The 18,400-nt window shown below is 38.6% G+C and overlaps 1 protein-coding gene across 1 annotated transcript in view; it reads left to right on the top strand.

The window, feature by feature from the left end:
• The window catches only part of LOC113073874 (potassium voltage-gated channel subfamily H member 5-like), an 81,197-nt gene that overhangs the window by 52,015 nt on the left and 10,782 nt on the right, over positions 1-18,400 (top strand). Inside the window, exons 9-11 of the mRNA XM_026246621.1 lie at positions 690-889; positions 6,099-6,351; positions 9,729-9,925. Coding sequence (XP_026102406.1) covers positions 690-889; positions 6,099-6,351; positions 9,729-9,925 — 650 coding nt within the window. The remainder of the gene's footprint in view (positions 1-689; positions 890-6,098; positions 6,352-9,728; positions 9,926-18,400) is intronic.

The raw sequence follows: 18,400 nt of genomic DNA, 5'->3' as shown, positions 1-18,400 counted from the left end.
TTCCAGAAACTATTTTGGTCTGTGTTACCATGGAAACACTTGGGTGTAAGTTAGGATAGGATTAGGGGAATTTTATATATATATTAGCAGACTAAAAAGCTGTCTGTTGCATAGAATAGAATTTCTGGGAATACTTGAAACATTCTTTGACATTTGGCAGATATTATTAGTTTGATTAAACTGTGTTTCTGTATTAGAACTAGAGACACTTTATTTTTAATGAAATATTGCTAATCTTAAAAGTATATATGTATATAAAAAGGATCTCACAAAATATTTACCTGTTTTAATTATAATTTTTTAAATAAATAAATGAGTCTTTCTCAGTAACAAAAAATGTGTTCAATGAATATAATTAATATTACTACAACTAATACTATTATTACTAATGTTGTTGTTATTAATAGTAGTAGTCGTACTAGTTATAACAACAACAACAATTGTGAATATAATAATGTTTTTTATATATGTTTTTCACTCTTCTTATAGAAAAAGTGATAGAAGGTACAGTATATTAGTGGGATTTAATGCACTGTGTCACACACTGAAGCTCATATGAAGTTCTCCTCAGCCAGCGAATCACAACCCCCTTTCTCTTCAGATACTTCTGTTCCCTCTCACTTCAGTATAGCCTTTTATTTTTTTTATATATTCAGCAGCTTTCTAAAGTGACCCTCTCTGTTTTGCAGCTCTTCTGTATGCCACCATCTTTGGAAACGTGACCACCATCTTTCAGCAGATGTACACAAACACGAACCGCTACCATGAGATGCTAAACAATGTGAGAGACTTTCTGAAGCTCTATCAGGTGCCTAAAGGACTGAGCGAGAGAGTTATGGATTACATTGTGTCCACATGGGCCATGACCAAAGGCATAGACACAGAGAAGGTGGGTAAATCTATTCCTCTTTCTGATGTATTCAGCACTTACCTTGTGCAAAGATCTGAATGTAGGGTACAGGTTGTAGAAAAGCCCTCATGAGGGAAATGTATTCCTTTCTCTCTCTCTCTCTCTTCTCTGCAGGACATTTTGCCACATTGTACCCTTTTAATATTTACTTTATACTATTTTAGAAAACCATAATCTCACTATTTAAAAAAAAAAAAAAAACATTATTTGTGAGAAGTTGCAGTTTAATTGCATGCACAGTTTTTGAAATATTTATGCATGGTTATTCTCTTGAGACATGGACAGTCATGCCTTCTTTCACCAGTGTTTGTTGTTTGTGAAAGACACATTCTGAAAATACAAATGCTTTTTATTTTTATAGTAAGGTAAGGCTAAAGATGTGGTTTTGATCATAGAAGGCATTGTTTAATTAATTTGTTTAATCTTTATAGTGGTAACAGGAGTAAGTAATCACAGCTCATAAGCAGTTGCCTCTTCTGTCTTTCTGATTTTAATTATGAACTCCAAATAAAGACATTTGGATGCAAGCAGTGCATTCCCAAATGCTAAAACTGTCACACTATGCTGCTGGAAGGGATGCGGAGTCGAGGACATTAGAAATAGTCTTTATTAATCCCACACAGGAGTAAATCCAGCAGGGAGAAAAGGAGGAAGACACACGTACGGAACTGGTAGACCCAGCAAAACTGAACTGAGAGGACATTGCTTATAAAGACAGGCTAACAAGGGAGCTAACAATCAAGGAGAGACAGAAACTTGGTCACAGGGGAAAAGTTCTGACATTTCACCCCCCTCCCGAAAAGTACGTCCTCACACCGTAGGCAACAACAGGAGGAGGCATAGGTGGGAGCTTGAGAGGAGGCTCTTGTGGAGGACGGACCCCTGGGAGGGGGCCAGCAGACAGAGACGATGGAGGGAGGAGCCAGGGAGGAGACAGGAGGAGCTTGGAGCAGGAGGATTCCAGCTGGACCCAGGTCACAGCCACAATGACTGCCCAAGGTGGAGCCGACGCTGGGAGGAGCCATGGAAGAAGGAATGGCTGCTGACTCCAGGGGGCTGATCAATGGTGGCGGGGCAGGTGGAGTAGAAGCCTGAGGTGGAGTGCCAACAAGCCAGGAGGATGCGATGGAGGCAGAGATCCATAGATCCATGGCGGAGGCAGATCGACTGAAGACCAAGGTGGAGCTGGTGGGAGGAAGGAACCCAACGGAGCTGGTGGGACAGAGCAACTAGGCGCCACCAGGGGAGAGAAGTCCAGAGGTGATGCTGAGTCGACGCCTGACCAAGGCGGAGCCGGAGGGACCAGGGAGCTGATGGATCAATGGTTGACGGTGGAGGCGAGGGAGCTAGGAGCCGAGGTGGAGCCACCGGGACTACAGGCAGAGGCAGAGTCCGGGCCTCAAAGGGAGACTCACAACCACGGCGGATGCTGGAGGATGACAGTCCAACAGGGCTTGCACCGCAAAGATGGTGGGCTGAGGGCAAGCAGAGGGGCTGCCAGACGACAGCAATGGAGGAGGCTGGAGCGGGTGGGAGTGCGGGCATTTTGGAGGAGCTCCCCTTGGAGGGCACATTCTAGGAGCTGGAACTTGAGGACGCATTCTAGGAGCTGGAACTGGAGAACACATTCTAGGAGCAGGCACTTGAGGATTGGAAGCCCCCTCAGGGCTGGACAAAGGAAACCAAGAACAAAAGAGGGCTGGATGGAACCAGCTGAGGCGACAGAGAGAGGAGAGGGGGCAGATCAACCTACAGTTCCGATTTCTAATCAATAAGATCCTCCTCCTCATTTTGGCCCGTTTGGCACATCATACTAGGCTCACCCTCAGTCGCGATGCAGGGGGCAGAGCTCCACTCCGGTGGGCTTGGGCTTATTCTCTGTACTGTGGGGAGATGGTGGGCTGAGCTTTGGGTCGGGAGTGGCACTGGTGATCAGTCCCTGGGAACAGGTGGGGAGCGGAGATCCATTTTTCGTCTCTGTCCACTCCACGAAGGCAGTGAAATTAGCTCAGGGACCATCATCGGGCCATGGCTTTCTGTACACGGTGTTCAAATTGGCATCATAGAAAGCACAGAGCACGTCATCCAGGTAGTTTGTGAGGCGTGCCATGATCCAGAACAGTCTGGTGTGTGCCACAAATGAATCCTCCCCCTTCTTCAGCAGGAGGAGGAGGTATTCCGGGCGAAGGAGGGGATCCATTCAACACAACAGAGAGAAAAAGGAGTGAGGAAAAATCATGGAAAACAAATGAGGGTAGACAAGCAATTTAAACTGTTGTTGTTGGGTCTTCTGTCACACTACGCTGCTGGAAGGAACACATAGCCAAGGATAATTGAAATAGTCTTTATTAATCCAACACAGGAGTAAATCCAACAGGGAGAAAAGGAGGAAAACACATATATGGAACTTGTAGAACAGACAAAACTGAACTGAAAGGACATTGCTTATAAAGACAGTCTAACATTGGAGCTAAGGAGACACACCTGGGAACTAATCAACAATCAAGTAGATACAGAAACTGGGTCACAGGAAAAAACACACACATACAAGTCCATAATTCTGACAGAAACTAAAGAAAAATCATTTGGTTTATCTTTTTTCTGACGGATACTATCATTCTGTCGGAAATGCTTAACTTAAAATAAGAGAGATGGAGAATAAGGGTCATCTTTTTGTGTCTCTACGTCAAGACCTCCTTTTGTATTTCATTCTAAAAGAAGAATGTGAAATTGCATTATATCCCAGGAGACATCAACCCTCAGGGAATGGAGAAGACCTATTCAACCTCTGGCTCAAATTTAGACATATAAAGGATTCTCATAACTGGTTTTCATGCAGCATGTGGTGAGAAATCTTCTCCATTTATTGAAGCTTGTCACTGGGAATAACTGGCAAATTTAAACCTTTTCAAAAACATGTGAGCACAGCACAGATGGACACGTGCACAGCAAAAAAATATGCCTGTATAAGTGACTTTTCATTTAGAAGTTGAGCAGAACATGTTCAAGAAGTCTAGATATGTATTATACTTATGTATAACATTGTTCTTCTGCATTATTTATCATGATCTGACCAATAGATTAAATTGAATATGGAAGAATAGGCCTGACCAGAAAGATCATGTACAGGTAATGGAGGCAAAAAAGAATAATGGGTTGTAATTGCATTCTGGTAAAGTGAAGCAAAGTGTATTAGATCTTATCCATGCACTTAACACCCTGCGTGCATAAAATGCAGGTAAAAGGCATCCAGTACATGCCATTTTTTTTATGGGCACTTGATGATGTAATATTAATGCCTACATACATAGATTTTTGGCCAAGGCTACATTCAAATAATATTTTTCGGAAATTATACTACACAGCTGCAGCATTCCTCAAACATATATATTTATAGATAGAGAAGATGGCAAAAAATAAATAAATAAAAAGATTTGTAAGTAATCCACAGACTGAATCAGTTGTAATCATCTTTTGTTATTATACATACACGTTAATTAAGCAGTTGTGTCAAAGCCTGCTAATCTTAGAATGTTAATAGCATTTCAGTACAAAAATGATTTATAATTTTTTTGTAATAACCTCAGTGTTAATTTAACTATTACTGCTTAGACAGCACACAGGATAAATATTCAGAAACTGACATTCCCAAATATACCCAGCAAATGATGTTTCATTAACAAGATTCGGGAGGAGCACATCAGATACTTAGCCTAATTACAACAGGTGGAGCACACTTAAGATAATCAACACTAGGGTATAAATACAGCTGACTTACCTGTCTCCATTGACAGTTTATCAGCATTTGGTTCGCTCTGTCTGTTGTCTTATCACAGACCCATTTTTTCCTTCCAAACGAAGAGATCTATACCAAAGAATTAGACCAATAAACCGTGCAAAGCCCCGAGCTTGCCTCACTCGACACCACGATCATCCCGCTCAAGACCCGACTCTCCTCGAGCGCTGGATCACAGCAGCAGCAGGCATTCAACCAGCCCGAGCCGAGCCTTAGATCTCACCGCAGCAAGCCTCACTCGCTTCCCGCTTTTCCGGCCGCAGTGCAGTTTGAGGCTGCATACACTAGCGGCGCAGACCACATGTTGTAAATCAATACATTTTCAGGTCAAGACGCTAAATGCAGATTGAGCTCCCATCAGATGTCGACGAGAGTGCTCCCAGTTGGGTTTTCTTTACTTGCTGCCCACAAACAGGTCTTATCCTTCTGATACCGTGATTATTGATCTCCCGTCAGATGTCACAAGAGTCCTCTTTGTCGGCGGCCCCAAAGCCTGTTTATCTGCGGGCCTCTCGGACCTACACGTCCGTTGTCCTGAGTCTTGATCTCCGGTCGAAGGCTTCAAATGCCCTCTCGGTCAGTTATCTGCCCTGGTTGCCCACTGATTAGCATGGGCTCATCAGCCAGTAGGGCCCGTACGCCAACACCGTGACCTATTACAGTCGAGGCAACTGGAGGCAACTGGGGCCCTCCTGGTCGGGCTATCCAATCACGCTGCTCCTGCTTTATCGGCCGGTAGGGCTCATCCATTCCAATGCAGTGAGGTGCTCCAGTTGAGCAACGGCTCGAGCCCTCCAGACAAGCAGCCAGTAAGGCGTACCTCTCCAAATATGTAAAGTTGCTCCCACTGGAGTACATAGGCTCTTCCGACCTGCCAACCAGCTGACTTTCCAAATATCAGCCCACGCCAGATCTCAGTGCTATTGTGGTGGGGGGTTGTGTTGCTGTCCTTTCCGCTTTTGCTTTTTTAGGTTCGTGCCATTCCTGGGCTTGGAGCCCTTCCCCGGACAGCACGCCAAATATGCATTATAATTTTTCAGCTATTACATATACATATATTATATGTAAGTGTGAACTCATGAATTTAACATCTTTCTGTTTGACTTTTTTTCTCACTCAACCTAATAAAGTGCAGCAAGGCAAAATAAACTTTGCACTACGAATGCTATTCTGTGCTCTAGCCCATCATTTTAATAACTGACATACCCCACGATATTACATGATTCTCTGCTATACTTCATTCTGATTGGATAATCGAGATGTTCTGCAGTAAAATATCACTAATCACTCATATTAGGATACTCATTTACTATATAAAAAAAAAACAATAACTATGTACATGCTGTTAAAAGAATGTGTCATTAAGACATGAATGCCCTTGCTTCTTGCTAGGTTCTGTCAATCTGTCCTAAGGACATGCGTGCAGACATCTGTGTGCACCTCAACCACCAGGTGTTCAACGAGCACCCTGCCTTCCGGTTGGCCAGTGATGGCTGTCTGCGCTCTTTGGCAGTGGAGTTCCAGACCACACACTGCGCTCCAGGAGATCTCATCTTCCACGCAGGAGAAAGTGTGGACACTCTTTGCTTCGTGGTTTCTGGATCGCTGGAGGTCATTCAGGATGATGAAGTCATTGCCATTTTAGGTGAGCTAAATCATTCTTTCCACACTAGAAAAACAAAAGTTAATCAAGACCTCAGGGGCTAGTTGTCACATAGAGAATTCATCACAAGGGATATATCAAGTTAATATAAGATTTAATGATATAAAACCAAATACCCTAACGTATGTTGGTTTGAAACACCTAGTTTAAATAGTAAACTAAACGGTAAACTAAAATTGGGTAAACAAGTGAACACAGTAAAACCACACTTGCATAAACTGAATTAATTAGACTCTACTAGATCTATAGAAAGTAGATTTTAACTTTAATTTTATTATTTATTATTATTATTATTATTTATTATTATTGATTTTTCTTTCTTTTTTTCACGAGAATGAAAGGACTCTCTGGAAAATTCTTTTTTTCTCTAAAAATTCCTGTTGATCAAAACAATAGTTTGATATTATTTTACCTTTTACTTTTTGTTTTGTTCTCTTGTTTCTTTCACTTTTTCACTCAATAAGCACTGTTATTTCAGTATTATCAATTTACCAATATAACTTATTGATAATTTGAATTGAATTAATTTTAGTTTAAGAGTTTAGTAAATTTAGTAATGTGCATTTATATTTATATATATATATTTATTTATTTGAGTTTCAGTAACTCGCTTTAATGCATTTATTTAGCTTTTAATACATTTATTAGAATTTTAGTAATTTCAGTACTAATACTAATTCATTTAGTTGTTTAGAAAACATTTGTTGTTGTTTTCTAAGCTTCTAAGGTTCTAAGGTTAATGTATCAACATAGAGCAAAACATTTTATGTGATAGCTTCATTCTTATGTGTACTATAATAAAATATATTATCAGGCATGAGATTCATACATAAATACATACTGTACATATGCACTAAACATCCGTGTTCCTAAACAGTTTAGTGATGGAATTTTCGTTAGGCATGTCAGAGGTTTTGGGTTCTATTCTGCCTTCATATAATCAAAAATGTTCATCAGTAATCATATATCAAGAACAGGGACACATTAGTGTTTATTTTGATTTGTGATTAAACCGGAATGAATAGATAGTTTCAGCAACATTTAAACAATAGAGTCAAGCGCTCTTGTGTGAAGATGAGCCACCCACAAGAGAACATTCCTTCACTAATAACATTGCAACAAACATTCAGCTTGATTTAAAAAACAACAGATTCTAGGCCCTGATCATAACTTATTTAACAGAAATGAATGTTAGCTGGATATGTTTCATCTGCATTAGGTACGTCCATGCCGCAAGATGGGGACAATATCGACCAAAGTGGTGGGGACATGTCCCAGCTGTCCCACCTTTAAATTATGCCTATGAACTTAACCCATATATTGTGACAACATGCTCTGTGATCACAAAAATATGTGCCTGTACAGAAATTAACTTTCAATAATAAACTTGTCCCGAGAAATATTCTCTGCCGTGAAATATCCGACAGTATATCCAAAATATCAAGCTTTTAAGCAGGTTGAATATGTTTGAATAAAAACAGAATCCTGCTTTATTTAAATATATACTTTGCTACTGCAGTTAATATTTTCTGCACAACATTATTGCACAGTATTCTCATTAAACTCAAGAAAGCCCAATGCTGCACAGTTAACCAGTTTGTACTACAGTAATACTTCAGATTTCTGCCGGTTTTTCCTGAGGGCAAATACCGCAGCTCCAAAACACATCAAGCTTCAGATAAGTGCAGAAAAATAACAAACTTATAAAGGGCACAACACTAATGCCTTGGATCCTAAAAGATGGTTTTCACACAGGATCTTACACAGTGAACTTGCTAACGTTCATTCTCTCAAGTAAAATAAAAGCCCACAGTGTGCTCCTTGCGTTATATTTGGCATTTGTTACTCTGTCCATGCCATCTCCTTATACTGCTGTAATTGAACTGTGGGGACCGATTCTCTGTCCATTGATTGCTAAGTCTCTTGTTTCGCAGGGATGTGCACTGGTAGTTCACAGTCTCCAGTGCAGCCATAACAATCACCAGATTTGTTGGCAGAGAAACAGGCATATTTTTAAGCACAAATTCAAACTGAAGTCCTGGCTCGTAAAGCTCTTATTAACAATTAAGAAAACAATAACTATCCAGGCCTTGTTCATCAGTCTAATTTGTGTACAGAACACCCCCCCCTCAATAAAAATAGGATGGATATTTTGTTTTGATGAACATGTACACAAACATGCATGTGTTAAGACTTTTCTCTCGAGTCTTGCCGTTGTACCACTGCCACAAGAATGTGACGTTTTATTGATGTAACTGCAAACGACACGACATTAGAATTTATGAGACACTGTAGAGAGGAAGTTAATGTCTCTTCTCTTTAATGGCAATTCGGATCAGATTCTCTTTTGCTTTAATGATTCTAAAATGAAATAATATGCGAACACTGTGAGTTGATTAGCCCTAAAGCGTTTACATGAATCCACCATACTAAACCTGCTGGGCTCCTAATGATGCCCCTCATCAAAAGCGTTGAACACTGGGTACTTACACTTTGTACAGATTATCTCATGAGTCGGGTGTGATAACTTAGAATATACTGTATCTATGCTATACTGTAGTAAGATCTATGGAAGCTTGTTTTGGCCACTGGATACAAAAAAAAAATAAAATTAATTGCAGCTTTTATCCCCCAACCTCTAAGCTACTGTATAGTAATTCTGAGAAAAAAAATTATCACTATTTTGAGATATCTCACAATTCTTTTTTTATAAATACAATTGCAGTTATTGAGAGCATATCTCACAATTCAAAGTGAAGATACAAAGCTGCAATTACCTTTATTAATTTTATTTTATCCCGTGGCAGAAAACAAGCTTCCTTAAAGATCAAATCAGTCTGATTCAAGAAAAAAAAAGAAACGTAGACAAATATATATATTAATTAAGTAAACATCCGCTATGCAGGGTGGGAAAAGCATGTGAATAAAAGTATTAATTAAAGTATGAAAATGTTACTGAGTGTAAGTCACAACAAAAGACAAATAGTCACCTAAAATAATGCTGTTATGTTTTTTTTCATGTCCTTACTGAACATTAACTATTGGTAAGAAAAAGTATGTAAATCCTTGGATTCAGTAAGTGCCAGCAATAAGCTCCTCCAAATGTTTCCTGTCTGAAACTCAGAATGTATGAGAGTTTGTTATATGGCTGGGCAGCTCTGACCAATCGTTTTACTGATTAGCGAAGACCTGACACCTGCAGCATAACTGTTTCAACATTATTAATAATCTTTCTTGAGCAGCATATCAGAACATTAGAATGATTTCTAATGGCCGCTGAAAATTCAGCTCAGCTTTGACTAATTGTACACACACAGCATACTTTCTTCCTGTAACTTTATATCTGTCTTCTGTCCCAGGAAAGGGTGATGTGTTTGGTGACGTGTTCTGGAAGGAATCCACACTGGCTCATGCCTGTGCTAACGTGAGGGCTCTGACGTACTGCGACCTGCATGTCATCAGGAGGGATGCCTTACTCAAAGTGCTGGAGTTCTACACGGCCTTCGCCAACTCCTTCTCCCGAAACCTCATCCTCACCTGCAACCTCCGCAAGCGGGTAAGTGCTACATACTCAAGCTTGTCACCAAGTATCACATTCTAATGGCAACAGACTTTCTAGTAGAAGTGATTGCCCATTTTTTCTCAAGTCTTGGTTCTCAAGTCTTGGTGTTTTTTTCTGCACTGACATTTAAAGTTTTGACATTAAAAAACCCTGAATAAAACCAACCAGCTCTGAAGGGAACTACATGATGATAAACTTTAATTTGAAGCAAAAAGTACAATAAAAAAAAAAGACAGTTTATTTCTTTATGAGTGAAATAAACATGGAGCATTACCAATGACACAATGACACATTTGTATAAAAAGTGGCTATGAATTTGTGCCATATGGAAAACATATCAGTGTTCAGCCGAGATTATTGGTAGTTTTTGTTTATTTTTATTTTCTATTTATAAGCATCGGTCAATATTGGATATACTCCTTTCCTCTATTTTTACATATATATTACCTTTCTATTCTGACACTCGCAGTTAATCTTTGAAGACTCTTAATAATTTAATAACAGCTAAATGTTATCTTAAATCACAAATCTCAAAATAAATATTATTTTTTTTCCTCCTGTGCATCATCATTTTTTTGAGGCCTAAATTCACTTCTAGCATTTAAAATGATTTTTATGTTTATATATTATTGTGAAATATTGCAAAATCGAAAAACTGTGTGCATTAATTTTTTTGTTATTATTATTATTATTATTTTTATTTTTTTTATTCACATCGTGGTGGAAGTTGACCTAAATGTGTGTTGTGCAGTCCTGCGGTGTGCTGTGTTGGCATGATTTCAGAGCTCTGTTGCGGCTTTCAGACCTGATCTCACATTCCTTAAATACATAAATGATTCATTCTGACAGACCGCCCATGGAGAACTTTGGGTCTTTTGACAAAAGAAAGACACCGTGCACTCACAACACAATTAGGAGACCTCAGCTGTGCACTTTACTGCCATTGAGTTACATAATTAGTGAGCATAACATAAAGCTATATTTAGATGCAAAGACTTCCTCTGTTGCTGTATCTAATCTATATTATTGAGGAAATTATGCACTAAAATTAGGTGTGTTACTGTGATTTTTTAAATAATGAGGGATGGGAGATCCTTCTTGCATCCTCTCAAGTAAAAAAAATAAATTACTAAATTCTTTCATAGAGCTGCTGGACTTCTTGGACACCAATCACCAAGCCACAATATTAATTAAGTACCTCTGGCCACAGTACAGGAGGACCTGTCTAATGAGAGGATACTTTGCTAAGGGCACAAATGAATTGATTGGAATGGTTGTGGTTCTTCAAGGTCTCTGAGTAACTTTGAGTTCATGAATTTTGCATGCAGCTGATTTGTGGAGCTCAGGGTATATCTTTCATTAGTAGACAAAGTTTTCACTCTTTTTGAACAATTCTTGTTGCAATATTATTATTTTTTTTATGTTTGTGTCTTTAATGTACATCCTTTGATTTTTCTGATGGGATTTACTGTTGATTATTATTTAAATGTGCTAACTTCTACAGCAATTTCAGAAACATTGTTTATACTGACTAGGCTGAGGTGAAAATAGTGTGAAGAGTTTTAAGTGAAGAGTGTTGGTTTCTTTGTTGGAGTGACGGAGGCCGCCCCATCGCCCCAGTGTGCTCAGTCGACTGGGTAACGCTGCTGATAAGCCAGCTTTGCTGAGGATCTGAATAAAGCATGAGTCACATCAGCGGGAATAAACACACACACACACACACACACACACACACACACACACACACACACACACACACACACACACACACACACACTCATCATGTATGATAACAAGAAGTGTGGCCTCCTTCTATATTATTAAGTTATTGTCATCTCATCCTCATCCTCATCCTACACACAGCATGACAAATGTTGGTCACGTTGTGTTGTTGTTGTTGTTCAAAATTTTTAACTGGTAACTATAGCATGTAAAACATAAATATACAATCAGTATGTAATTACACTGGACTCTTTAAGGATATTTTTTATAACATTAATATATTATACTAATAATAATTCATTAGATGTTCCTTATGCCTACCAAAGTTGCAATTATATAATCAAAACTACATAAAAAATGAATAGTACCATTGTGAAATATTATTACTGGAATTTTACACCGTTTATTTTAATATATTTTAAAATGTAATTTATTACTGTGATGGCAAAGCTGAATTTTCAGCAGCTGTTACTCCAGTCTTCAGTGTCACATGATCCTCTAGAAATCATGAAACATTTATTATTATTATAAATGTTGGAAACCGTTGTGCTGCTTAATGTTTTTGTGAAAACTGTCATACCTTTTTGTCTTGGATGAGTAGAAAGTTAAAATGAACATTTAATAGAATTGTTTTGTAAAATGTCTTTACTGTTACTTTGGATGAATTTAATGCATTCGTGCTAAATAAAGTAATTAATTACTTAAAAAAAATCGTACTCACCCCAAACTTTTGAGCAGCAGTCTATATTTATTTGTCGTACACTATACTGGAAATATTTTTTCACTGAGCTCATCACAATGCATTCTGGGATTTGGAGAAAGATATCTGCGACGATGCCTTGGAATTTGGTTAAAAAGAAGGCGGCATGATTATAAAAATAAAAGATTTACAGCCCAAGTTCTCACACTTCTTCAGCTGTCCTTCATTCTCCCTCATTATCGCTTATCTCTACTGGTCAATGTCTGAACGGCTCACTGAGGTTCTGATGTAAGGAAAAAAGCTCAGTGAAAGCCCTATAAATATCTCTGTAAGCAAAGGTCACCCTAAAAGAGCCGCAGAGCCCCAGGCCTTAGGGTGGCCACTAGTGAGTGGTTTTAGTGAGTGAATTTTTCCACGGCTTTACATCCAGTCATGGATTAGCTGTGCAGTGCATTTGGCTTGAAAGAACTGTCACTCGTGAACTTTTTTGTTGTTTTGTTAAAGTAACTCATGTGGTTCAGGATGGTCAGAATAGATCACATTAAGCTTTGCTGGACTGACAACCTTTGATGGTTTGATGTTGGACAGATGGCTTTGTTTGGTATACAGTTGTGAAAGTAAAGGTCTGAGTGTGTCTATCCTGTTTCGAGGCCACATGTTCAGTAGACAATCCCTTTGCTAGATCAGCAGACAAATCCAAACCAATCTCAAATGAATACTCCACTTTTACCCACTGGGCTCACAACTGTTTGTCTTTGGCTGCTGATTAGTGTCAGATCGCAGTCTTTTTTTTTAGCCTGAGCTGATTCATCTCGGCAGCAAACCCAAAGAGGAAGCAGAATCCTCCACGCCTGCCATGCTTTCCTCCTAACAAGATTTACAAGGCCTTTGTAAAGCTACAAACCCCTGCCAATAAGGTGGGCGAAGCAACTTTATCATCCCCCCCATTACTAACAGGAGAGGCAGAGAGATGCTCTCTCAGCAACAAGAGAAAGATTCATGGAGAATTCATCCGAACACAGTGTGTCCACACACATAATAGGCCATACTTAATAGAACAGTTCATTTTTGGTGCATTGACCAGTGGGGCTATTTGTATCTGCCCCCCCAGTAAATCCATTTCAGAAAATGTGATGTTTGAATGCTACATTCATTGGTCTTTTACTTCCATTATTAATGACTTGCAAAGCCATATGTTTGGTTTTCTGTAATATACAGTACTCTACATTTTTGCAAATTCTCAGGATTTGTCACCAAGCTAATGTTATAGCTGGCTGAAATGGAAACATATTTTTTCTTTTTTTAAGTTTGCTAAAATGATGTGATAGTCTTGGATCAGTAGGAATGTGTCTGTGTGTGTGTGTACTGTATGCTACTGTTCAACTGTTCATAAACTTTGAATCAGTAAGATAGTTTAAATGTGACAGGAAATACTTTTACATTGTTACTAAAGAGTTCCATCTTTGATCCTTCTATTCATCAAAGAATCAGCATTGATAAAACTGTAAATATTTCTTGAGCACCAAATCCGCATATTTCTGAAACTTGATATGGCGAACTTAGGGCTGTGCAAAAAAATCGAATGCCATTGTCATGTGCATCTCGTCAGTAAAGACGCTCCTGTGATTAGAAGCACATCTCCAGCACGTATGTTCAGATTAGGGTTGCTAGGTTTTCAAAACAAATCCTGCCCAGTTGCTTCTCAAAACTTGTTCACAACTAGCCCAATCGCGTTTCCAGGAGGTTCCCCAATAAAAAAATAGCTTTCCGGGGTTAAAATACAAGTTTTTTTGGCAGGGTTGCCTTGATAAAATTCGCATTTTAGGGGCTAAACATCACGTTATTGGTATTGAGGTTGCTTCAACCCGCGGATATGAAAAACAACCACAGACTTGGCAACACTGGTTCAGGTGGAGCGGCATTTACTACACAGAGCCATAGTCCACCGACAAGCTACACAAAATCGCTTTCAAAATCAACAAAGAATCGCCTGCAATTTTGAAATTGATTTTGTGTGGATATTCTGTGAATTACGGCTCTGTGTAGTAAAGGCCAACCAGTGTTGCCAAGTGAAGCGACCCCAATACAAATAACGTGATATTTGGCCCCTTAAATGCAAATTTTACCAAGGGAACCCAGCCAAAAAACGTTATTTTATCACCCGGAACGAAACGCGATTGGGCTAGTTTTGAGAAGTAATTGGGCAGGCTTTGTTTTGAAAACCTGGCAATCCTGATCTGAACGCACGTGCTTGAGATATACCACTAATCACAGGAGTGCCTTTACTGACAAGATGCGCATGTAAATCACATTTGATTTTTTTGTACAGCCCTAGGAAACATGGAAAGTTGCTTTCACTTTAGAAAGGAACCGTAAAAGTGAACTTTCCACCCAAAACTTTTTTCACATTTCACAATCAAACACACCTCAAATGAGTAATATAATACCTCATATTAGACAACTCTTGGCTGATTTTCTTCTTTGGTGGTGTCTTTTATTCCACTTGATGATCCTTTAGATGAAGCTGGCTGGCAGCTTTATGCACAGAGACATGAAGTGATTAAAAATGAAGCTTTTTGGCCTAAGAACAAAGGCCAAAATAGGTATTGATCCTCAAACAGAATCTCTAATTGTATGGCTTGCAAAATGGCATCAGCTCTCTGTAGCCAATGTATTCTTGATGGGAAACATTATAGGTGAGTGAAAAGAGGCACTTGAATGTCTGAATGCAGAAAAATGTACGTGATTACCCAAAAGGGATTATCATAGTCCTCACTCTGAAGTAGTGGGCAGTAATTTGTTGATTGGCCGGCCGTGATTGGAAAGTGCTGAGCTGGGTGTTCCCCGGCTGGTGATGCCTCAGCATTGGAATAGGGGCACGGACCCTGTCTCTGGCAGATCTCCAGATTCTCGATATACTTTAAGTAGCAATGCGGAGGAGTGTTGAATGGGAGGGGGGCTGCAAAAGAGGGCCTGCCAGATCCCATTAATCTACACTGTTGGATTTTGCTGTGTTGGAAGACTCTGTGCACTTTTGTTTCAAGTCCCTTTGCTTTTCGCCTTTTACACCCATTTGCTCTGCAGAAAATCATCGGAATTTTACAAAACTCAGGGACGCATTTCAAATCTCACAGTGATTATCGCTGAATTGTTTTACACCAAAACATAACTCCTATAGCAATAACAACCATAAAACAAGTACCTTTTGTGGGTCTCGGACTTCACAGTTTATTTGCCCCTTTATTTCTATGCAACCTATGGCTTGTTTTCATCTGATATACAATATACTTTTTTGTGTTTGTTGTGTTTAAAGCAGAAGTTCTTAATCAAAATTTTGTTTCCAGTCCTGCTATAACATCAACCCAGGAGTGTTAGAAATACTCAGTTTCAATTTTTAAATGTGATAGAGGTCATTTCATTTCGGAACTGCTGTGATACGTTCAACAAATAACATTAATTCTGCCACAGTTAGACTTTGGAGAAAATTAAACATGCTATTAAGTGCTAGACACTGGGTGGTTCACTTTTAAACTGCTGTTAAACATTGTTACAAGCTATGCAATATCATTTTGCAACCATTTTGGTTCCAAGGCACTTTTTCTTCATGACTCTGTGCTGTTTAATAAACCCACATCTGCAATAGTGAAAAAGATATAGCGCCTCTTGTGGATGTGTCATCTGAAAAGTGCAGTGAAATATACCCTGAGCAACAGAAATGCAGGCAGAGTCACGTATTTCCAATGAGACTGGGTTGTCTAACACATATCCCTTTCATTTTCGAGTGAGTCTGAAGATGTAATTTGTGTTTGATTGAGCTGGAGGGATACCTCTGCATTAGTGAGCTACATACAAACAAAAATAAGCTCAAATCCCAAATGCATCACTTGGTTATTAGATTTCTCTATCATCTATTTCCATGATCAAGACCAGTGGAGTATTCAAGTATCGCTCATTGTAAATTACCTTTTTTGTGTTTGGTATATTGACATTTCATTGGCACTGTTCAGAAAATATAACTAAATGAGAACCAGAATAATCAAGTTACCATATTTTTACATTTTTCTCATGGGATTTCAGAAGAAATTAGGGGCTTTCTACCACTTTACTAAGGTGGCATCCCAGTCCGCAGATACTTAATTTATCTTCAGCTGGAAATGGACGTAGTTTCAACAGTTTCTAACAAACCTAATGCTTTAGCAGTTGTATGAAAGACCACAGAGACCTTCAACAGCTGCTGTTACTACACATCAGCGGGGCTAATGTGAGTAATTTGAATAATTTCAGACCAGGCAGAGTTGATTATCATGTAATATAAAAAAATAAAAAGATCTCTGCACCTGTGTATAATATGACTTGTAACCTTTTCAAACCAAGTCACGATGCAAACCAGAACAAAGGCAAATGTTTTTATGCTTCTCAAGAGAAACTAAGGTTCAGCAGTCATGCTGTGCATTTGACTTTGACTAATTTTCCAAAGCTGGTCGTGCTTATTGCTCAATATATAATGATAAACACCAAGCCAGTACTGGATAATTTTTCTACATATGAAAAATGAATTTCCCTTACAGTACATGCGCGCACGCGCGCACACACACACACGCACGTCATACAGTTTATCACTTTTTTCCTTTCTTCTATTGGATCAGAATACCCAGGAGAACACGGCTTAATAATAAAAAAAAAGTGTGTAAAAGTGTGCAAAGAATTTAATAACTACAGAGCTCTCCATCTATTGAAAATCCTGTGCCTGGCTTTTGAAGTGGTTTTATGAACTTATATTATAAAGAAACATTTTTGGCCATTTTACTCTCTATAAAAAATAAATAAATAAAAACCTGAATGAGAAGAAAGAAATGGATTTTTGCATGTTTAGGCCTTTTTCTCATAATCCACCTCATCCCCAGGGACATGGTGGGGTGGTGTAACTGTCACCATTCCCACTGCCTGTCACTCAGTCCCTGTAACGACCACGTTATGTTCCATGTGGCTCTCGTCATGAGTGATGAAAGTGTTGTCTCATTCCTTTCATGTATTTATCAAAGTCAGTCAATGTCTAAGGGGAACACACAAGATTATGAGAATATTTCCTTTGACAAATGGGTCTTTTTATCTTGTTGAACTGAATATATCGATTAAAGAAACAGGTATTTGTGAGTACAGAAAGCACAATGCCTGGATTATTCCTCTGATACAATACACACTGATTGAGAACCAGTTGGTACTCTGGCTAATGAACACTCATGAACACGAAAGGTTTGTGTAAAACCAAATGATCATGTGGAAAAAGCCAGCGAGCATATTTGACTGCCTGTTCAAAGTCACATATTTTTTGTTTTGTTTCTCAAAAATGTAAAACTTAGACATAATTAGAGTTCCAAATAATGTATATGAGTTTATCTTATAATTTTACTTATTCTTGACATAATACTTGATTCATTATGAAAAATAATATCTTTGTATATTTAGCAGAATATAATTAGCATACGTATCAAAAATTGAAGGTGGGATAAAGAGGAAAGATGATGAAGAGAAAACACTTGTATCTGACGGTAATTGTTTCTCATGTGGACATCAGTAAAAATGAATTTGCAATGCACCTCAGTGATAAAACTCATGCATTTGGATGGTGATTTATTCACGACGGCAGAGCGAGATTTGTGGAAAGGTGCGTGCTGCTCAAGGGGTCGGTTTCATGATTGTCTAGTGTGAATAAAATGGCACATGCTTGGAGTAATGATGATAAATTAATGTTTAATTATATTTCTGTAAGAAATGTATAGGATATCTTTAAAATACATGCAAATTACAGCAAATCTATCATATGGTGAATATGTACCATAATATGTACCATAGGATTGTACACTGCAGTTTACAAAAAGGATTTAAACAGTGAATTTGTATCGATTTCTTTGTGTTGTGGATTCAGATGGTAATTACATTACCACACGACCTTGGTGTTAGTCAAAAAATGTAGGCCGATGATTTATATGCGGGTGTTAGGATAAAAACAGCAACATTCTAGATTCGGACAGCAATAAAATTACATA

The sequence above is a fragment of the Carassius auratus genome, unplaced genomic scaffold (assembly GCF_003368295.1).
Source record: "Carassius auratus strain Wakin unplaced genomic scaffold, ASM336829v1 scaf_tig00013133, whole genome shotgun sequence".
Classification (NCBI taxonomy): domain Eukaryota; kingdom Metazoa; phylum Chordata; class Actinopteri; order Cypriniformes; family Cyprinidae; genus Carassius; species Carassius auratus.
The sequence above is the reverse complement of the archived record's forward strand: the minus strand, read 5'-3'. Positions and strand labels throughout refer to the sequence as shown.